Below are 20,256 nucleotides of genomic sequence, written 5' to 3'. Positions count from 1 at the left end.
TTCACCCCTCAAAGCTGGATTTGATAATTACAATTCCAGTTGCCCTTCATGAGTTTCGTTGTACCTCCTGGCAGAGACATCCCAGCTGCTCTGCTCAGAGAAGCACTGTCATCCCTGGAATGGGGCACCTCAGGAAAGTCGCCATCACCTGTCTGAAGGTCCATCTGGTATGTAACCTACTCTTTCCTCTCCCCAGAAGAAGCTCTCATGGAAACATGTCAAGGTGATTCCACAGCCAACACATGAGCTGTGCCAGTGTGAAAGCCAAAAAACCTCTGGAGACAAATCATCCTTTATCTTTGTTGCTTTCCTTGGGATGCTGACTTAGCTGCCTGTGGCTGGCCTGGGGCTTTAGGGACAGTCTTACCTAAAAGGCCACTTATGGAATTAGGCTTCAAACTTTCTATTTAACAAAATACTGGTCTGGGATAAACATTTCTCACTTCCTAGACACACAGGCTGTCTTTCCAGCAGAGTTGCCTTGTGAGACTGAATCACAGGGAAAAATGAAGGGAAGTAGCAAAGATAATTGTTCAGGTTGGGAAGTTGTTGGTGTGGTGTAGCTGCAGCACAACTGCTGTGCCCACTGAGCTGGATACTGGCCAGGAGCTGTTGCGTCTGTGGTGCAGGTAGGAGGATCAGCATCCACCCCAGGTGGGGCTGGGAACACACTCAGCTTTCCCAGAGCCCCTTTGTGGCAAAGAACTGTATTGGGGCCATGAAAGCTGAGACAACTTGGAAAGCCATGAAACTGTTGGCCTCAAAATCCTGGATTTCCACCACTGTGGAGCCGACTTCTTATCAAGGCCTGTGCAGCTCCCTGTGGTACCACTGCCTGTACTCGTTGCGTTGCTAAAAGAGGAAACTCAAGAACATGTAGCAAAAGAGGGGCGAGACTTCTCACTGCGGTTAATTGCGACAAGTTGGTGACAGATAGACCAAGGAAAATTCCACTTGCAGGCAGACTTTTTTTCTCACTTGCAGTTGCCAGTAAGGTTTTTCTGTCTTGCATGCTGTCCTTTTTTTATCTCCTTTGTTGTCACAGAAATTATCTTTCATAAGAATCTCTTCTACAAGCTCCTAAGTGCTGTTCAGGGCAGAGCTGTGAGATGGGATTTCCTGAGGTGCAGTTCCAGAGCACAGCACCTGTGCAAGGCTGAAGCCTCTTCATCCCCCTGTCATTCTCTGTATTGCTCAAGTGTTGCTGCTGGGGAATGACAACAATGGATCAAGAAATAAGGAACAACAGACCTGCAAAGGTATGTCTGTTTTTTTGAGTACAGCATATGAACAAATAAGAAACGGGGTCCCAAGGGAAGGGTCTGATGTTTGAGTTCCATGTGATACTTGATGATATTGGAAGTAGCACTGGTGAGGCCACTCCTCAAGTGCTGTGTCCAGTTCTGGGTGCCAGAAATGGCTTCAAACTGTGCCAGGGGAGGTTCAAGTTGGACATCAGAAGGAATTTCTTCATGGAAAGGGTGGTGAGGCATTGGAAGGAGCTGCCCAGGGAGGTGGTGGAGTCCCCACACTGGGAGGTGTCCAAGGAATGGTTGGACATGGCACTCAGTGCTCTGGGCTGGGGGCCATGGTGGGCATTGGGCACAGTATGGACTTGATGACCTTGGAGGTCTTTTCCAACCTAAATGATTTTGTGGTTCTGTGAAATGTTTGGGTTTCTCATCTCGAGGGGACAGAATCTTACGACGCTTGTGTACCTGATGTCTCTCCTTGCACTTTTCATTGACAGAACCATTGACTGGGAGAAATGTCTCCTTGGGAAGGACTCTGAATAAAGCAGGATTCCTAAATAACAAATGCCTCCACATAACCACATTTGTGAAATTACAAAGATAAAACTTCAAGGTTCCACCTGTTATCCTGTAGTGACATTAGAGACATAGTTAGACAGTCAGACTTTCAGTGACAGTCCAGGTGACCTGTTGCATGACAGATAATTTCTATGTTATGTGCAAAAGAAAACATTTTCCAGCACTAATATTTTGAAATTTTGAAAGACTGGAGCCAGTTTATGAGGGTTGTTATATTTATTTGTGCATTCATAGATCTAATTTTCTACATATTCATAGCTAAAATGCCCTGCTGAAGCTGTAAGGGTTAGAGAATGATGGTCTCAATTCAAAGTCAGTGCCTTGATTGTTCTACTGTCTGCAATTCTGATAAGCACTGTCATGAAATTATGATTTTCACCCTGGATTATGATCTCAGGGTTTGCTGTAAATTATTTGCCTCCTGGAAGTTTGCTAGAAGGTCTAAAGGGGAAAAGCTTAGTATGAGCTCAGTGAGTCAATTTTCCATCGAGGCGTGTAAAGATTGGGGGGCTATTTTTGACATTGAGTCATCAGTAAGTGAGGCAGGACATTTTTCATCTCTATACAGAGAAATTTTCTATTTCTAAGTTTGATATTTCCAGTTTTCTTTAATGGATTGTCAATGGTACATAAAGGTAATGGTAGCAAACTGCTTCCCTGTTCTGCTGTGAGCTCTTTAGACACGGCCAGAGCACACCAGCTGAGTAATAACTGAAAAAGCCAACCTTATTTCTGCCACATCATTTATGAACTGTTTACAAGGGTCCTACTACCCTGGCAGTACTGTTTATGATAATATTTGAATATTGCACTTCATACAGAAACATGAAGGATTTTTTTTCTGTTATCTGGACTCCTTGAAGCACCAACCCCCAGCAGCGTAACTGTGACGGTAACACATTGCAAACATCCCTGTGCCCCAACTATTCCACCTTCTAAAACTGCCTTCAGTCTATGAGTGCTGCCAGAAAAGGTGGTTATTTCTTTGTTGCTGTGCGCCCACGTGGCACCTCATTGTGGCCTTCCAGAACCTGAAGGGGCTACAAGAAGGATAGAGAGTGACTATTTCCAAGGGCCTGGAGGGACAGGACAAGGGGGAATGGCTTCAGACTGACATAGAATAGGGTTAGATGGGATATTAGGAGCAAATTCTTGGCTGTGAGGGTGGTGAGACCCTGGCACAGGGTGCCCAGAGAAGCTGTGGCTGCCCCATCCCTGGAAGTGCCCAAGGCCTGGTTGGATGGGGCTTGGAGCAGCCTGGGCTGGTGGAAGGTGTCCCTGCCCATGGCAGGGGGTGGAATGTAGTAATCTTTGAGGTTCCATTCAAACCCAAGCCAGGCTGTGATTCTGGGGTTTGTTTTGTGGGCCCCTCTGCCTCTGGGGATGTGTTCACCTGCTCTCTCCCCCCAGACTCCATTTCCAACACCCAGAAACAAATAATGTGTTTCAAAATAGGACTTGCCAGAGCTAATGTACTGAGCAAGGAGTTACTTCAATAGCCAGGTGGAAATACTGGAGAAAATGGTGAAATCTCTGTTGTCCTGGGCCTCAGACAATAAAATTGAGGCTATTCTCAGGGATGGAAGTGGACTCAAAGCCGAACTTTCTGGGGAAATCTTAGAAGTGAAACTTTCGTTGTCATGAAGAAAACAGTCTTGACCCAAGAATTTTTCACCTCCTGTAACTTAATGCCAGTTAACACAAGCTTCTGATTTGGGTGATTGAGAAAGAATAAACCAATATTAAAACAAAAGGAAGGAAAAGAAAAACCCCAAAGCCATTCAAATGGGCTGCTTTGTGCCAGGAATTCTTTCTCCTTTGGACAGCTGCATCAGCTAATTCTCAGCTCCCAGCCCAGAGGTGTGGACTTTGGTGAGAGCATTTTCAATCCAGCATTTTCTATTCAAGATGCAAAAGACTTTTCTAGTTAAGTGATTGTGGCTTTGGGAGCAAGTGTCTAATTTCAGCTTGAACCACCATGGAAAGAGGAAGGAAAAGGTTTTTGCCAGACAAAAGGCAGTGTGTACAAAAGCAAAACCAGTAAAACTTTGCAAAGCTATTCACAGGTCCAAAGTGGTAAAACCTGTGCATTGGCATAAGCATGACCTGGGCTGAACTGCTGCTGAGCAAAGCAGCAACCATGAATAATTTTAAATAGCATTAGAATTCAATAATATTAAAGGATTTTTTAAAAATAATAAAAGAAACAAAACCCTTCAGCTGCAGGTCATGTTCAGCTTTCCTCCTGGGGTTTTCTGCCTCTGCAGAGGGAGGTTGTTTTGCGGGGGTTTCTATAACCACAAAGGGGACCTGCTCAGGTTTTCTAGAGACCTGAACAGGAAAATTTCAAAGTATAATAAACCTCAAATCATTTTTAAGTTAAAAAAAAAACAAAAAAACAAAAAAGAAAAAAACTAAAATCAGGAGTAAAAAATGCTCCTGCAAAAATGCTTCCAAATCCAATCCTTTTATCTGTTCCAGCCCTGCCCTGGGCTTTCTGCTCAGAGCAGGCACTTCCCAGGGGTGCCTGTCTGTGTCCTGCACCAGCTGCAGCCCAGTGGCTCCCTGCAGATAACTGTGCTCCGTAATGAGCTCCCTCCATCCCCCAGAGCCCCTTTGCTCCCAGTGAGCAGGAGGTGCCAGAGCTGAGCCTTCCCTCTCCAGGCTCCCAGCCACAGCCTCCAGTACTGCCTGAGCCTCCGGCCAGGCTGGGGGACATCATTCTCCTGCTCAGGTGATGGACTAGCAGGGAAAGAGGAGGCACCAAAATGAAGGTCACTGTAAGTACTGGATCCTTTTCCTTCTGTTGCAGTTAATTTACTGGCTTTATTGCTTTCATTTGTAGTGTATAGAGTGTAAAATGTGCAGCTGGCAGGGTCCCTTTGTATGTGTGTTCATCTGATTTGCACATCACTAACAGAGCACATGTGCTTCGTTTTTAAAATACAATCCAAGTTAAGCTGAGAAAAAAATTCTCTATCAAGAGCAACAGTATGGCTAAGGAGGGAAAGGGTTTGTACCATGCATAATACAACCTTATTAAAAAGTTATCCTGAATGACCCTAACTGGCTGTTTCCTATTCCCTTGGAAACAAGGAGGTTGAATGATTAACACTTGAGCTGGACTTTACCTCAGAAAAGATGATGGTTTTTTGCACTGATTCCTAGAAAAGGGGTAATGGAAATATTTCAACAACTTGAGTCATTCTGTGATGAGGAAAATGTCAAGTAATTTCAATATGTGAGCCTGGGAAAGCCTGTGCTCTCTAGGACAACGCCTGGCCACATCCTGCAGTGCTGTTTGCAACGAGAACTGAAGCTCAAAAGAGGAGAAGAGTGGAGAGAAATCTCATTGTTAGGAAACACTGTTCTTCCCTGGGATGACGGGGGTGGGGATGAGTGGGTGGATCAAATCCATTTTATAGTCCTATGTCAATATTTCTGCCCAGACTTCTGCACAGCACAGGGACCCCCAGCCCTGCTTTGTGCTGAGCCGGGATTGCCTGCGCTGTGTCCCAGCTGACTCCCTGCCCCTGGCACAGCTGAGCCCTGGCAGCTGCAGCTCGGGAAGGGGCTGCACTGTCACCGTGTGTCCCCTGCTAATGACAGCGAAAGGGACACGTCCAGCTGCCACCCGGAGTGGCCACAGCCACCAGTGATTGGGGCAGGTGGAAAACCAGCCACCTCTTTGCCCAGAGAAATAGTGCCACTGCAGGAATATTTATTCAGAATAATGTCTTTATTAATTTATTCCATTTTGTTAATTAATTTATTCAGCAATATTACCATTGCACCATAGTCCAAAAAGGCAATGTTAAAAAAAAAATTGATTTTGAGGGCAGAAACTGCAGAGAGAGAGAGGCAGGAAAGAGCAGTGTTTGGGAGTTGTGGTGTTGCTGCTGAATGATTATGAACCAGAGAACACCCACCCTGAGCTCTCCTCTTGCTGTCACTTCTGCCACATCCAGGAGATGGGCAAAACTCCTGCCACAGGTTAGATGGGATGCAGGGACAGCCTCCTGTCACACCTGTGCACCCAGGAGAGGAACACACAGCAGTGCCTGCCAGTGAATTGTGTGCAATTTGCTTCTGACAACCTGCCTCGGGAATTTTTTGCCCATTCCCTGTGCAGGGAGAGGAAGGAGGGCAAGGATCCTGCTCTAAGGAGTGGCTGTGAAACATCTTTTGCTGCGGAAGCAGAAGAAGAAAACTTGCTCTCATCAGAACTTTCTGTATCTGTAAATCCACGTTTGGAAATAGATGCTGTAGTAAAATATGACTGAGATGCTAAAAGGTTTAAAAAAAGTCAGAAAAAGTAAAGCAAAGGGGGCATGTGGGCAAAACCCTTTGGATAGCAGGAGGATCCAAACCCCAGAAGTGCACAGAGTCAAGATTGGAAACAGCAGGAAATGGCAGTTTATTGTCCCTTGAACTTGGGAATGAGACCACAGAGGTAAAAATGCCATGAATGGTGTGAAATCCTGATTGCACTTGCCAGTTCTGTTGATTTTAATACAGCTAGAATGTGATTGACTACATTTGTAGAGGAAAGAGTGTCTGGGGAAAATTAACAGAACCGGCTTGTATTTCCCCCCTGTGCAGCACTGACTTGTGTGAAGCTGCAGGATTTCTAAGTGGTTCTGCCTGAATTTCTAAAGCAGTTCGTTATCAAGAACTGATTTGACCATTCAGAATTTCAAACGTGCTGGTTTCACGCTTCCTAAATCAATTAACAGTTAGTTAGGCAATAAAAGCAAGCCCTGACAATGTTTCCTCACTGCAGCTCACACAAAACTTTTGCATGACCAGAACTTTTCCAAAATACACAAAGCAAAAAATGCAGTAGAAGGACCTTCTGCAAGTCACAGGAAACGCTGCACACCAGGGGCACCTGAATGTAGAGAAAGACCTGAGCATTTGAGGTAAATTGTCTTTTTCCCTGTGAATATTGATTCTCTGAACTCTCCACTATTAACTGAACCGGGCAAAACGTGCCTCGAAGTTGTTCCCTGTTGAAAAGGGAATTCTCTGGGAAGCCTGTTCCCAGCTAATGGACATGGAGAATGTTTATTCCTCCAGCTCTGTTGGGAGATGAGGAGATTAACTGGAAGCCACTCTGGAAACATGTCAGAGGTGTCACTGATGCATGAACAGAACTGTTTAGCAAACACAACCCCCTTTAGCTGGATCTCTTCCTCTCCAAATATCTTAAGTACCACTGTCCTGTAGTAAAAGTGTTCACACGTATATTTATGTGCAAAACACGGCTCAGAAATAATTGAGCCGCAAAAACTCCCACGATTAAAACTGTCTCTTTATTTACGCTATTTCAACAGGGGTTTTAAGATGCAAATTCAAGACAAGAAATGAAAAACTGTTTTATTTGAAGTGCTGGGAAGTAGTGCAGTATCTGTGTATCACAGGTGGTAAATGGACATTTCCAAACCCAAACTGAGTGCGAAGTGGGGGATAAAAAAGTTATTTTGGCAGATATGCGAGCAAGATGCTCAAATTACTACTTGGTACATATAACTGGGTATCACTTGGGTTTCTCTAGAAACATTTGCATATATTTTCTAAGGACTTTTTTTTTCTGTTGCATAGTCCTATAAGCTGAGGACTGGACTTGGGATAGGAGAGGGATCAGATCTTAGTGATAGTGGGGTGGGTTTTTTTATTGTGTATGTAGAGCTCAGATGTCAGTCTGTGGGCACTCCTGTTTTGAGGGTATAGAACTTTATATTATAGAATTATACACTGATCATATTTACTGCTTCTTGATTAACATTTCCCTTCTTTTCATTAATGAACATGAGTTAACAGCTTTCACTTCCATGCCTCCCAAGGTCTGTTAGGTTTTGTAGGGAGAGCATGGCTGAATAAAGATACACAAATAATAAAGGTGTAAATAGTCCAGTTTGTAGGAGGAATTGCTCTCTCAGCATCTGATCTGTACTCCAGTAAAGGAGACACACTTCAGCTACACAACTTCTAACTGAAGCTGTTTCCAGAGAGCTAGCACAGTAAATCCCTTCATTTGCCTTGCCCTTGGGAGTGATGGGCTCTGGAGGGGGCACAGAGCCTCGGGAAGGGGCTGCAGGGGCCATCACCCCTATTTTCTAGGTCTATGCCCTGTCATCATCTCGTTCAAATCTGCTCAGGGAGAGCAGAGTCACAGCCAAGGTGTTTTCTTGTGGGGCAAGAACTGCCTTTTAGGACGTTTCTTTGTCTTAGGAGAGTTTTTTCAGCGCTGTTGACAGGGATGAAACAACAGATGTCAAAGAAGGAAAACCACTTGAATCTCATCTGTGTTGCTTTAGTGCTTCTTACACGTTGGTTATGGTAAGAACACATTAACAAGGTGACATAAAACACCAAAGAGCTTCACCCCACTGGCTCTGGCTGGCACTGACACATTGGACAGGCAGTTTCCGCTGGCTAAGAGGGAAAAAATGCGGATCCCACTGATCCCACTGCCCTCCAAGCACAGAGCTGAGCATCCCCAAAGCTCTCTGCGCTCCTGGGAATGCAGTTCTTGTTTACAGTCACTGGCAGGTCAGAGATGCCTCTGCTTGGGAGAGGAAGGGGCTGCCACAGTGATGCCTCCCACATGTCCCAGAGAGCTGAGAGCACAGGCAGGGCTGGATTTCTGGCACACAGCCCCACGCTGGATGGTGCAGAGCCTGGAGCACAGAGAACCTCGCTCTGTGGCACAGGAGACAGACCTGGTGGACTCCAGCCATCTGTGCAGGCAGATCAAGCACTCGACTCCTGGACATTTTGTCTATAGAATTTCACCTACTGTTGTTGTGATCACAAAATCAACTGGCTGGCATGAGTTGTCTTAAAAAATGAGGTATTTTTGGAAGGCAAAGTGGAACAGGGATGGCATCCTGTGGCTTCTTAGTAACTGTTTCTCATCACAAGCAGACTCAATGTGAATTGATATTTCCGAGCTGGATGCATATTTGCTCTAAAAGAAATGAGATTTGAAAATAGATTTGCATTGTTTCATGTCTTGTTTGATTGAAGAATTAGGCCCAGCAATGTGTTCAGGTTGCTACTGCCACACAGAAGACTTTGCAGGGGAAATGTCAACATTTAGATGCTTTTTAAAGCCACACAGTGAACAAAGTGTTTCTCTTATTTGTGTTAGTGCAACTAGGAAGGACAGTCTAGTCTGTGCCAGGCTCCACTCCTGAGTTCAGGCTTCCTGGCTCTGCCACCCACTTCCTGAGTGTGTCTGGATAAGGCCCTTCATGTTGCAAAAGGGGGAGACAGCTCCTCTGCCCATCCTCAGGGATGGAGAATGGGATCTGCCTTTCAGTGTTCACCATCCAACAACAGGGATCTCGAAATGTTGATGAATAATTGGAATAGTTGGCTCTTTTCCTTATTTTTTTCCACAATTGCCCTGGGCTGTGCTTGTGGTGGGATTCCTGGGGGCCTGACTGCAGCATTTGGCATTGTCCAGACAGAAAGGGGACTCCCATGGTCAAGGCAGACCCCAGGCTGGCACACAGGGAGAAGGGGCTGTTGTGCACCCCTGGCAGGTGCTGAGGGACGAGTCCAGGGCTCACAGAAAGGCCATTGTTCGTGGCCATCCCGCCCAAGGGGTGAGCAGCCAACTTCTCACCAGCTGAGCTGACAAACTGGGGCTCTGCTGCTGCAGCTCCCAGCCAGCTGCTGCTCCACAGCAAATGCTCTGGACGAAAATACCAGGCATCACATTTCCTATGTGGGTGCTGTCTCTTTGGGCATTACTTGGGTTTTCTGATAAACTCACGCTGAGACACAGCCAGTGACCCTCTGGCTGGGGAGCAGACAGTCCCATTGCAAAGCTGAAAGCAAATTCTGTCTTGCACTGGAAAAAGCTACAGCCACAGCTTTTTCTACCCTTTACACAAATGTCTCATGAGACTAAAGTACCTGCTGTTAGTACTTTTCATTTTTTTAACTGCCATCCTCAAACTGACAGAAAGTAAATATAGACTAGATATTAGGAAAAAAATTGTTCCCTGTGAGGGTAGGGAGGCTCTGGCACAGGATGCCCAGAGAAGCTGTGGCTGCCCCATCCCTGGGTGTGTCCAAGGCCAGGCTGACAGCTTGCTATAAAAATTTCTATCTACTGAAGTCCTTGAGAAGAAACACAAGCAACATTTTGGAATTTGGTACAAAAGTGTTGAGTGAAAAGCCCTATCCTTAAATCCCTAAAGAATAGTGCTAAAAGCTGCATTAAAATCTATATATTCATGAACCTTAAGGGAAGGTTGTTTTGTTGTCTAAAATCAAGGAAAATCTTTCAAGACAATATTAGTCTGGGTGAAGTAGAGAGCAGTTCTTTATGGAAAGATTCGAGTGTACAAAGTATATAAACACACATGCCCAGTATAGGGTCTTCCAAATTTATAACACTACTTAATTACCATAACTAATGGTTACATCCAACCCAAGAACCCCTTACCCCGGTACCACCCTGGTGCCACCCCCAGAACTGCCCTGTTGGAGCATCTCCACTGCTCCTGGGTCTTCTATCTTATTTTGACTACAGTGTGTCCTGTTATTCTAGTCCTGGTACATGTGCCCCAAACATGATGTTCTGGCTGCTGCCTCACCCCGAGACAGAAATTCAGGAGCATGGCACAACATTAGAAACGGTTGGTTGCTTCCTCAAATGTGGAAAACTACACAGCTATATAAAAATCTACAAATAAATAAAATCCTAAGGCATTGGTTTAATGTGGAAATGGTTAGGCTTGAACTCAGCTGAATCAGGGTGGGGACCAGCACAGAGCAGAAGCAAAGGGACACTGCTGTGGCTGTCAGGGTGCAGTGCTGGTGTCCTCTCTGTCCCCAGAACACGCTGGCCAAGGCACTCTACGACAACAAGGCTGAGTGCTCGGACGAGCTGGCGTTCCGCAAGGGAGACATCCTGACGGTGCTGGAGCAGCACGTGCTGGGCAGCGAGGGCTGGTGGAAGTGCTCCCTGCATGGCAGGCAGGGCTTGGCCCCTGCCAACCGCCTCCAGCTGCTCTCTCCAGCTACCCCTCTGCCTCCTTCCACTCGGAATGATCCCACGGAGCTGCCAGCAGGACAACAGAACATCTACCAGGTCCCCTCCGTGCCCAAACCCACCGTGCTGTCGGCCACCTACGAGAAGATGGAGGGGTGGGTCAAGTCCCCAGCCAGGGGCTCTGCCATGCCTGCCCAGGCCATATATCAGGTGCCAGCCTTGGCTGCACAGCTGCTCAGTGAGAGGACCAAGAGGTCCACACACCAGGTAAGACAAACAAGCAACTCTAAAACTTACAGATGTTATCACTGGAACAATCATCGGGAGTGGGGAAATAACAAAGGTTGAGCTTTTTGGTGGAATTTGCAGCAAAAGAATGATGTTGTTTAGGAAACTCCCATCAATTCTACTACAGTTTATAGCATTATATGAGAAATGCTGCTCTGGGCAACACATGGGAGTCTCTATATTCTGTAGTCCCTCATGTTTTTGACAGTTTAAGGCAGCTGTAAAACAGGGCAGGAAGTAAAGAATATACCATTTGTTTAGGAGAATCTAGAAATGATTTACAAACCTTCCCCAAAGTTAAAATAACAAGACACAGAACCTTCTCCTCTGATGGTTCACAGCATGAGGCCATCCAGAGTGTCCTGGGCACATGGGAGGTCTTTGCATCCATCTGCACAGGAACATGATTCATTATTTGATAGATATGAAGCCCCTTGCTGTGTGATTGCTGGTTTTGTTCTAGTTTCTGCTCTTTCCAGCACCTCAGCAAGCTCAGAGTGCTGCTGCCTCTCTTTCCTGCTGCTCAAGGCTGTCACTATGCTTGCACAAAGCAGCAGCACCTATTTGAGACATGCAGAATGACGCAGGGTTTGGTTGTGTGGCCTTAATCAGTTTGTCTCCCACCACATTTTTGCTGCTGCTGATACAGAGAGCAGGATGTAGAGGATGAGAGCAGCCACCAGTCCCCCCAGTTATGCAGGAGAATAAACTCGTTTTCCAGGGTTTCATCTGCCTGGCCTGACCTCTTCTTCCTCCCAGCTCCTCATGTTTGACATTCAAATAAAACATGTCCATGGAATGTGTAGTGAGAACTACATGTTGCATTGAGTAAGTGTCTTAAGATCAAAAACTTGTGCTTTCTTCAGGAAAAAATGAATGGGGACTGTTTTATAATGAAAGGTAAACAGACAAAGTGAGGACAGAGTTCAAGTGCAAGTTTTTCTTCAGTCCCATGAGCTCTTCAGCTGTGAGTGGCTCTTTTTTCTGTGTAGGAAAATCACATTATAAATGCTAATCCAAAAATGAAAAGGAAGGAAACTCAGCCCAGAGCTATATAGTCCTTTAGGCTGATTTAATGATCATTTGATCTATGGGGCCACCTCTCTTCCCACTGTGCTGGAAGGCAGGTCCTGGAAACCGAAGTGCTGCTTTTCCTGCTGGGTGGCAGATGGGTGATGGCAAACAGACAAACTTGGGGCACCCCAGGTGACTGGGACCTGGCTGTGAGCACTGCAGTGCAGACCTCGTGTGCAGGTGCCACGCTGCAGGCTCAAGCCAAGAGCCTCCAAGGACCCTTCTATGCTTACTGTGCTCTTATTTCTCCATGTTCCTGACCCTAAAGGAGCCATTTGCAAACTGAATGTGAGATTGGTACAAATTTTCCAGGTTGTGCCAGCAAAGCAGGTGGAAAATGTCATCTATCCATTATCTTCATCATTGGCTCCTTGGCTCTTCCTGGCTCATTTCCTGAGTTTATACACCTATGCCTTGTCTACTCTAACCAAGAAGGAAAAAGCAACATCCCAGCCTGCATTTATCACCTGGAGGTTCAGAGCTGAGCTGTCCCTTGGTGTGGGGACAGTCTCACAGCTGTTCCCACACCAACTGCCCTGTGCTGGTCACAGGCCCTGCCCAGGTGCAGGGGAGGCTCAGGGAGAGCAGCACTCGGGGCCACCCCACGGAGATCCTGTGGGACAGCTGGCACTGCTCCTGGCATTCTCAGCTGTCCTCTGAGCAGCTGGGCAAAGCCACTGTGGTTGAAGGCAATAAAACCAAACCCCTCAGGGCCTGCGTGCTCTCACCCTACAGAGGAGCCCCAGGCACCTTCGTGTTTTACAGTCACTGAAAGGACTTTGAAACGTACTAAGATGTGATATCCAGGGAGTTTCCTTCTTGCTGTATACTGAGATTGTCCATCTGAAAACATACCTGGGTTAAGGATGTCTTTCTTGATACCTCTTAACTTTTACCTTTTCTGCTCAGGGAAGTCCTTTTATCCTGTTTGCAAGTAAAATATTCATATTCAGACCCTGGCACAAGTTGCCCAGAGAAGCTGTGGCTGTCCCATCCCTGGAAGTGTCCAAGGCCAGGCTGGATGGGTCTTGGAGCAACTTGGGCTAGTGGGAGGTGTTCCTGCCCATGGGGTGGGACTGGATGAGCTTTAAGGTCCCTTCCAGCCCAAACCATTCTGTGATTTTATGATTCTGTATCATAGAGCACTAAGGGGATTTTCTTCACTCCTCCTCGCTTTCTTCAGATGAAAACTGGGCTGAAACAGGCAGTTGTAAAGCTGAAGTCTAGTTCCTCTACCATATTTCCCCTAAATTAACTTGCTCCAGCATTCACAAGATGGAGATCACAACCTCCAATTTTAAATAATTTACTGTAACATCCCATCTCCAGCAGTGTTACTGTGGGTCAGTGGTTTGCAATGGTCCATTTATCATCCAGCTGAGGACAGCCAGGCTAAAGACAGGCTGAGTGAACAAAATCCAGTGTTTTGGTGGTTGATTAAAAAAAAATACTACCCAACATTCATCTTTTGAGATCCCAACTAATTGTCAGAGAGATATGGTTGTGCCTTCTCTAATGATGTTTTAACCAAACAGAAGAACTTGACTCCAGACTAACAGTGTAATTCTCACATTGGACTTCCCTGTTTATGGAGCTGAACACGACGTCAAGTCTTAGTCCTTCCAAATGAATCAGTCTTTCATAACTACAGAATATACTCAGCCTGCACCTTTTTGCTGCTCTTACACTAAATATGGCTTGACCCCATGGCTCTGTGAGCCTGGAGAAGCAGAAATTTCCTCACTTCCTTTTTCCAGTGGTTCTGCTTTTGGGTAGTCTAAAGATTTAAGTGATAACTCAAGCTGAATTTTTCTCCACATCATTTCCCTCCTATGATTAGTAAGGCAGATTGATTTGTATTTGCCAGTTCTTACCTCACCTGAAAAACTGCAGAAATGGTGGCAAAGGAGAATTATGGGGGAGCAGTGCCCTGCCCACTTCTATGCTCAGTTGGTCGCTCACCTTCAGTGAAGAGCTGAAAGTTTAATCACTTAGGAGTGATTACTCCAGTGGTGGCCTGTCTAGTTAACTGAGTTTCCAGAAATGTCCTGAGCCTCCTGCTCACTGCGATTCTCTCATTATTATTTCTCTCCCCCTCCAAGCACCTGTTTACTCTGCCCAGAGCCTGCCGGGCCTCAGCCCCCAATATCAGGAGTGAGGTGTATGACGTGCCCTCCACCCAGCGCCTGCTCGCACAGGTGAGTCCTGCCACGACCTCTCCCTGCAGCTGGGATGCTTTAGCTCCCTGCTGCTGGGATGCTAAAGTCCACTGTCTCCCTGTTCACTTTTTGTAAAATTGGGAAGAAAATAATCTATTTTTAGCTCAAAACTTAAAGCAGTTCTCTTAAGTTTCTTAGAAATTTGTAGGAAAATGTCCTCAATTTGGTACGTTTCTAATAAACACTGAGTTTTACCATGAGCAAGCATTTCCTCCAGGATTCCAAGGCAGAGAGATTGACACCACTGATGCCTTAGTGAATTCTTAGTTATCAGAGGGTCACCCTCTCTGTCTTGGAATTCAGGAGGAAATGTGCTTTGTGTCTGTGCAATTTGGTTGGGATAATTTCAGGGCATTTACAAAAGAATCACAAGTGCATGTTCAGAAAGAAAGCAGATGTCATCTACCCCACTCACCTCCTGGGGAAGAACATGCCATGGATTTGTGACATGACTAGGGTAAAGGCAACATGTTGATGACATCCACTGCCCAAGTGTTCTGTTCCCTCAACCTGCTCTTGGTGCCATCGTGCATCCCTGGGCAGAGTGGATGTCACATTCCCTCTGCCTTTCAGCCTGTGCATGTCACCAGGACGGGACAGACACCAGGGCCCAGTCCTACTCTGCCACCTCCCACCAAAGGTATGGAGCACGTCCATGGAGCCTCCCCATGCACCTTCCTCTGGCAGCACCTGGCAGTGCAGGACTGAGCCCAACCCATTATTATCAAGTTGTCCACAGATTTCCTTGAGTACTTTGTGTAAGTGGGTGATCCCTGCTCAGCCCCAGAGCCAGGTGTGTCAGTGGTGGCTGCTTTGCCCTCCCACCCAGCAGCTCCCAGGCAGGCTCAGGGTGACCCACACTGTCCAAACCAGGAGCTGCTCCCAAAAGTCTTTGGTTCCACCAAAGTTTTCAGTGGGCCCTAAAAAGGAGCAAAGCCAACCAGGTTACTTTGTCTTTGCCCAGAGCGGTGCCACTCCACCCACCACACGGAAGGGCTCCGTGCCACTCAGATCCACGGAGAGCTTCCAGGCAGAGCAGAAGCAGCTTTACAACATCCCACCCAGCCCAGAAAAACCGGGAGCTGGTATCCACACAGACTCACCAGCAGGCAACGTAAGTAAGATTTGTTGGATACAAGAGAACAAGCCGTGACACCCAGCTTGGGCTGAGGGGCAGCTTTCCCATTGCTTCCCCACCATCCAACAAGCACCATCCTTGAAGTTTTTGTCAGGGTATAAATATGAATGGAAAAAGATCCAGTGTCACATTTTTCACAGGCTGGGGACACTGCAGTATGATCTAATCACCTGTGCTCAAAATATTTTACCTTTTCCATATGTAGCTTGGGCATTTCAGAAAATAAAAAACACAGGCCTGCCTTTTCATGGTGCAGTTCCACTCACATCAGTGGAGCTGCACACATTTATCTGAGAATTCAGTTTTATTTCTTATTTCTTGTTTATAAAGGTGGTTTATAAACCCTTTGTGCTCTGTTGCAGTTATATGATGTCCCTCCCAAACGAGAAATTGATGCTTCAGAAAGCAGATCTCAAAAAAAGTGCTGGGGCCATTACAACACTTTGCCAAATCCTCGGAAGTCAGAATGGATTTATGATATTCCAGTGTCACCTGAAAAATCAGGATTAAAACAAAACCCTTCTGGCCACTCCTTGGAGAACCACATGCTGTATGATATCCCACCAGCCAGGTACAAGGTGCCAACAACAAATGGAGAAGCCAAAGTTGTGAATCCCCAATTATATGATGTCCCACCAACCCAACGGAAATTAACACTTCCAGATATCTGTCTGTATGATGTTCCCTCCTCACGGGATGTGCTCCTTTTGCCACAGAACAGTAGCTGTGATGTACCCTCAAGTCTCCTGGCTCCAAAGGCTGAGAGTCAGATCTCTGAAGGGAATGTTTATGATATTCCAAAAGGTTTTCCCAGCACTGGGCAGTCCAAGAAAGAGATAAAGAACAGTGACAGCTCTAGAGAACAAGCACACGGTGCTTCTCCAAAGCTCTTGAGAGATGCCAAATTAGAACAAGAGAGCTCTTCTGTCCCTGGTGTAGACAGCAGCAGCAGCACACTCTCCACATCCTCCAGCTCATCTGTCCCTGGTGTAGACAGCAGGAGCAGCACACTCTCCACATCCTCCAGCTCATCAGCTGAGTTGTTTTCTATGTCCTTACCATCAGAAGAGCCTGAGAAAGAAATCAAAGTGGACCTTGAAGTAGCCATAGAGACCCTGACCAGGCTGCAGCATAGTGTGTCCAGCTCAGTTGCAAGTCTAATGATCTTTGTGAGCAGTAAATGGCGATTAAAGGAACACCTGGAGAAGAGCATCAAGGAAATCCACAGAGCCATCGATCACATCAAGGTGTCACTGGGAGAATTCCTGGCCTTTGCCCAAGCCATAAAGGGAAATGCCTCCCACCTCACTGATAACAACCTTCAGACCAGAATTATAAAACAGTTAGAGATCCTTGTGAACTCCTTCACAATTTTAACAGAGACAAGGGAAGCTCTAAACAACTGCAACTGGTCACTCGAGGCCTTGGTCCTCAGGAAACCCCAGAACAACCCCGACGACCTCGACCGCTTCGTCATGGTGGCTCGCACGATTCCTGATGACATCAAGAGGTTTGTGTCCATCATCATCGCCAACGGGAAGCTGCTCTTCAGAAAGAAAGAGAAGGATCATGAAATGAAGCAAACAAAAGTGAACCCAGAATACAAAATGGCAAAACAAATCCCAGTGGCAAGAAGAATAGAAATAGAGTCACTCCAGAGGAGTGCTGCTGACCAACCCAACCAAGGTCAGGTCCCTTTGGAGAAACAGCAGGAAAATTCCACTGAGGATTGTGATTATGTGCAGCTACAGGTCAGTAAAACTGGGCTTTACTGTCCATGTTCTTCGCTGTTTACAGATATTGGCACTACTTTAACTTCATACCAGTGCCAGATTCAGCTTGCACTGCTTCCCATTTTCTGAACTGCACGTGAATTGAGGATTTTGTTACAATGCTGGATGGCACACGTAAAATGAGAATAATTTTAATCAGTGAAGAAAACTGGAATTTGGGAATTCATCCAGACAGCACTGAGAAAACATTTCTGTCACCTTGCCCATTTAAATTCATTTGGGAGACAGGTTTTACCTGGGGGCCTGCAACTCCTTTCCTCTCCTTTGCCTTTTAGTTCTCTCTTGCCAATTCATTGTGTTTTGTCCTTAGGATTTAGGAAAGGTGATTTTGTTGATGTTGGTTTGAGTCTTAGATCTTTCAGGATGAGACACTCCATTTTCAGTAGGAAAAAACCTACAATTTCTTCTAAGAAATGTACCATTTTTGTCCCTAACATGAAGGTTGCACAGCAAGTAGTTGCTCCCCATGAAATAAAACACATTTATATTTAAATATTTTATGTGAGTAATTTCACCTTTGCTTTCATTTTAATTTACAACAGGCACAGAAAATCATTTCAGGTAAAGAAGTAGCAAAGAAGAGCACAGATTCAAAACCACAGGTATTTCTGATTTTGAAAGCTATTATTTATGAGGACTTCTAGTCCCTGATTTCTGTGCTTGACAAAATTCAAAGTAATTTGCACTCAGACTCACATCTCTATACACAGAGATCTATTTGCTTCTCATAGTTCATTTCCCAGAACTTGTTCTTAGAATTACTGCTGATAATTGTGAAAAACATGTATTTTCCCCAAACATTACAAACTACTCCAGTCCAAAGTAATATTTTCTTGCCTTTGTTTGACATTTGGGATAAGACTGTGAGAATTAGTACTTCAAAATATCTTGTCATGCACTGGTACAAAATAGACTCTTTTTTGTACATTCTAATCATTCCTAACCCTGACTAAGTCCATTAAAGATCAATGTCTTGCACTGTCTGAAAGCTTCAAGTCCAGACTGTGTCTAAAGGATTGGTGTCTGGCTGCAGCTCTTTGTGTGCTATCCATTATTAAAATCATATTTAGGGGGGAAAGGCAATTAGAAGAATTTCCAGTACTTTATGGAAAGAGAAATTATTGTAAAAACTCCTGGGCTGGGGCAATTTGGAGACTATGAACTAAGAATTTAGGGTAAAGCAGCTAAAGAAACAACTTGTGTGTGACACCAAGATGAATCTATTTTTTTTAAAACCTTTCTCCAGGCTTTGCCAACTGAAAAAAAGGCTGGAATTCCAAGTAAGCAGGACTGTGCCAAGAAAATCCCTCTCCCAGAGCACTGCAGGCTGTGTTTTGCTGCACTGCACAAGGCAATCGGGGTGTTCACCCACAGCCTGAACAACAACCAGCCCCCCGAGGTGTTCATCTCCCACAGCAAACTGATCATCATGGTGGGACAAAAGCTGGTGGATTCCCTGTGCCAGGAGACTCAGGGGAGGGATGTCCGGAGCGACGTCCTCCACAGCAGCAGCCGCTTCTGCAGCCTCCTCAAGAACCTGGCTCTGGCCACCAAAAACGCTGCCATGAAATATCCCAACGCAGACGCCACGAGGGAACTCCGGGATCAAACCGAGGAGCTGTCCAAGTACACGCTGCAGTTCCGGGCAATGATGGAATGAGGCACCTCGCTGTTCTCACCCATCCTCCACTCTTGGTGCTCCTTTGGTGAATCCAGCTCAGTGACACCAATTTTCAACCCCCTCAGATTTCCTGCTGGGAGTTCCCAGAGTGTTGGTGCACTTTTAGCAGGTGAAAATCCCACCAACAGCAGATGGAGGAGAAGATTTGTTCTTTCTTCACTGTTCAGATCCTGCCTGGAAATGTCATCGTCAGAGTGGCTGGGCAGGAAGGGTTGCCGTGTATGAGAGCAAAATTATTTTATTATCTGACTCATTTCTTATTTTTTATTCTCTCCATAGGTCAGATAAATGTATTTTCCTTTCTTTTTTTTTCCCTATTCAGGCATGTAAAGTCTATCTTTAAATTTAGTTGCACAACGTTCTGTAACTTATGATCAATTGTTTCTTGAGGACTTTAGTCAAAATTTGTAATTACAGTCATTTTTTGGAAGCAACTGCTAAGCTGATTTTTGGGTTTAACATAAAAATGCAACAAATGTGTTAATGGAGAATGCTCCAGGGTGGTACCTGAGCACGGAGGAAAACTGGCCTGGAGGAGGGATGAACGCACAGGGAGCACCTCAGTGGTGCTGGGTCACAGCCTGAGGATGTTCAGAGCATTTCTCCAACTGAGACAGAGTTTATTTGAGTCACTAAACATGCAGAGGCTTTCAAAGTTCTTCCCACACACTGGAAAGGTGATGCTATTCCTTGCTGGAACACCAGCCGGGCGCTGGCACAGCTGGCTCAGTCCAGCCTTCTCTGCCTCGGTCTGTGCAGCTTTTTAACTTTATCCCCAGGTTTTATGGATGTGAAATCCAATGACAAAGACACTGTGGCCACACTGGCAGTCTGTGGGTACACCCGTGCCACTTGTAGCTTTCCTTGTTAATTTATTTCGATGTTTGTATGTGTAATTTCAATGCCTGGTCTGTCCTGGCGATGCTTTATCGGTGCCCCGAAAAGAGACGATGGTTTGAGAGCAGTGAGGAACCAGCTCCGGCCTCTGAGCTCCCCCGGGCACCCCCCGAGTCTCGCACTGTCATTTATCGCCGACAGGTGGAATCCGCTCTGTCCGCACAGCCAAACACGTTTCCATCCCCCGTTGCTCTGGATTAAACTCGCTCCTTGCACTGCCGTGTCCCTGCCCTCACAGAAACACGGGATAAACCCGCGGGGCCGGGATGGGGAAGGGCCGGGATAAGGGAGGACCGGGATAGGGAAGGGATAAGGAAGGGC

The 20,256-nt window shown here is 46.0% G+C and overlaps 1 protein-coding gene across 3 annotated transcripts; it reads left to right on the top strand.

Moving 5' to 3' along the window:
• Positions 1 to 981: 981 nt before the first annotated feature.
• On the top strand, positions 982 to 19,651 carry CASS4 (Cas scaffold protein family member 4). Of its 3 annotated transcripts, none has more exons than XM_071572795.1 (7): positions 982 to 1,259; positions 10,690 to 11,112; positions 14,310 to 14,405; positions 15,391 to 15,540; positions 15,927 to 17,315; positions 17,900 to 17,959; positions 18,604 to 19,651. In XM_071572795.1, exons 1-7 carry the CDS (start codon positions 1,215 to 1,217, stop codon positions 19,015 to 19,017), a joined length of 2,577 nt encoding a protein of 858 aa, XP_071428896.1. In that variant the 5' UTR covers positions 982 to 1,214; the 3' UTR covers positions 19,018 to 19,651. The 3 variants fall into 3 exon arrangements, with proteins under 3 accessions (XP_071428896.1, XP_071428899.1, XP_071428898.1); XM_071572797.1 differs by lacking the exon at positions 982 to 1,259 and adding an exon at positions 4,530 to 4,612; XM_071572798.1 differs by lacking the exon at positions 17,900 to 17,959.
• Positions 19,652 to 20,256: the final 605 nt, after the last annotated feature.

This window comes from Pithys albifrons, chromosome 18, assembly GCF_047495875.1.
Source record: "Pithys albifrons albifrons isolate INPA30051 chromosome 18, PitAlb_v1, whole genome shotgun sequence".
In the NCBI taxonomy this organism is placed as follows: domain Eukaryota; kingdom Metazoa; phylum Chordata; class Aves; order Passeriformes; family Thamnophilidae; genus Pithys; species Pithys albifrons.
Note: the sequence above shows the minus strand (reverse complement) of the source record. Positions and strands in the feature narration are given on the sequence as shown.

What these genes read in the sequence shown, in the direction of transcription:
- CASS4 (XM_071572795.1), top strand. Translation starts at nt 1,215, where the DNA reads ATGACAACAATGGATCAAGAAATAAGGAACAACAGACCTGCAAAG. An exon ending in CCCAGCGCCTGCTCGCACAG is followed by an intron (nt 14,406 to 15,390) that starts GTGAGTCCTGCC and finishes GTCTTTGCCCAG; the next exon opens with AGCGGTGCCACTCCACCCAC. An exon ending in GCACAGATTCAAAACCACAG is followed by an intron (nt 17,960 to 18,603) that starts GTATTTCTGATT and finishes ACCTTTCTCCAG; the next exon opens with GCTTTGCCAACTGAAAAAAA.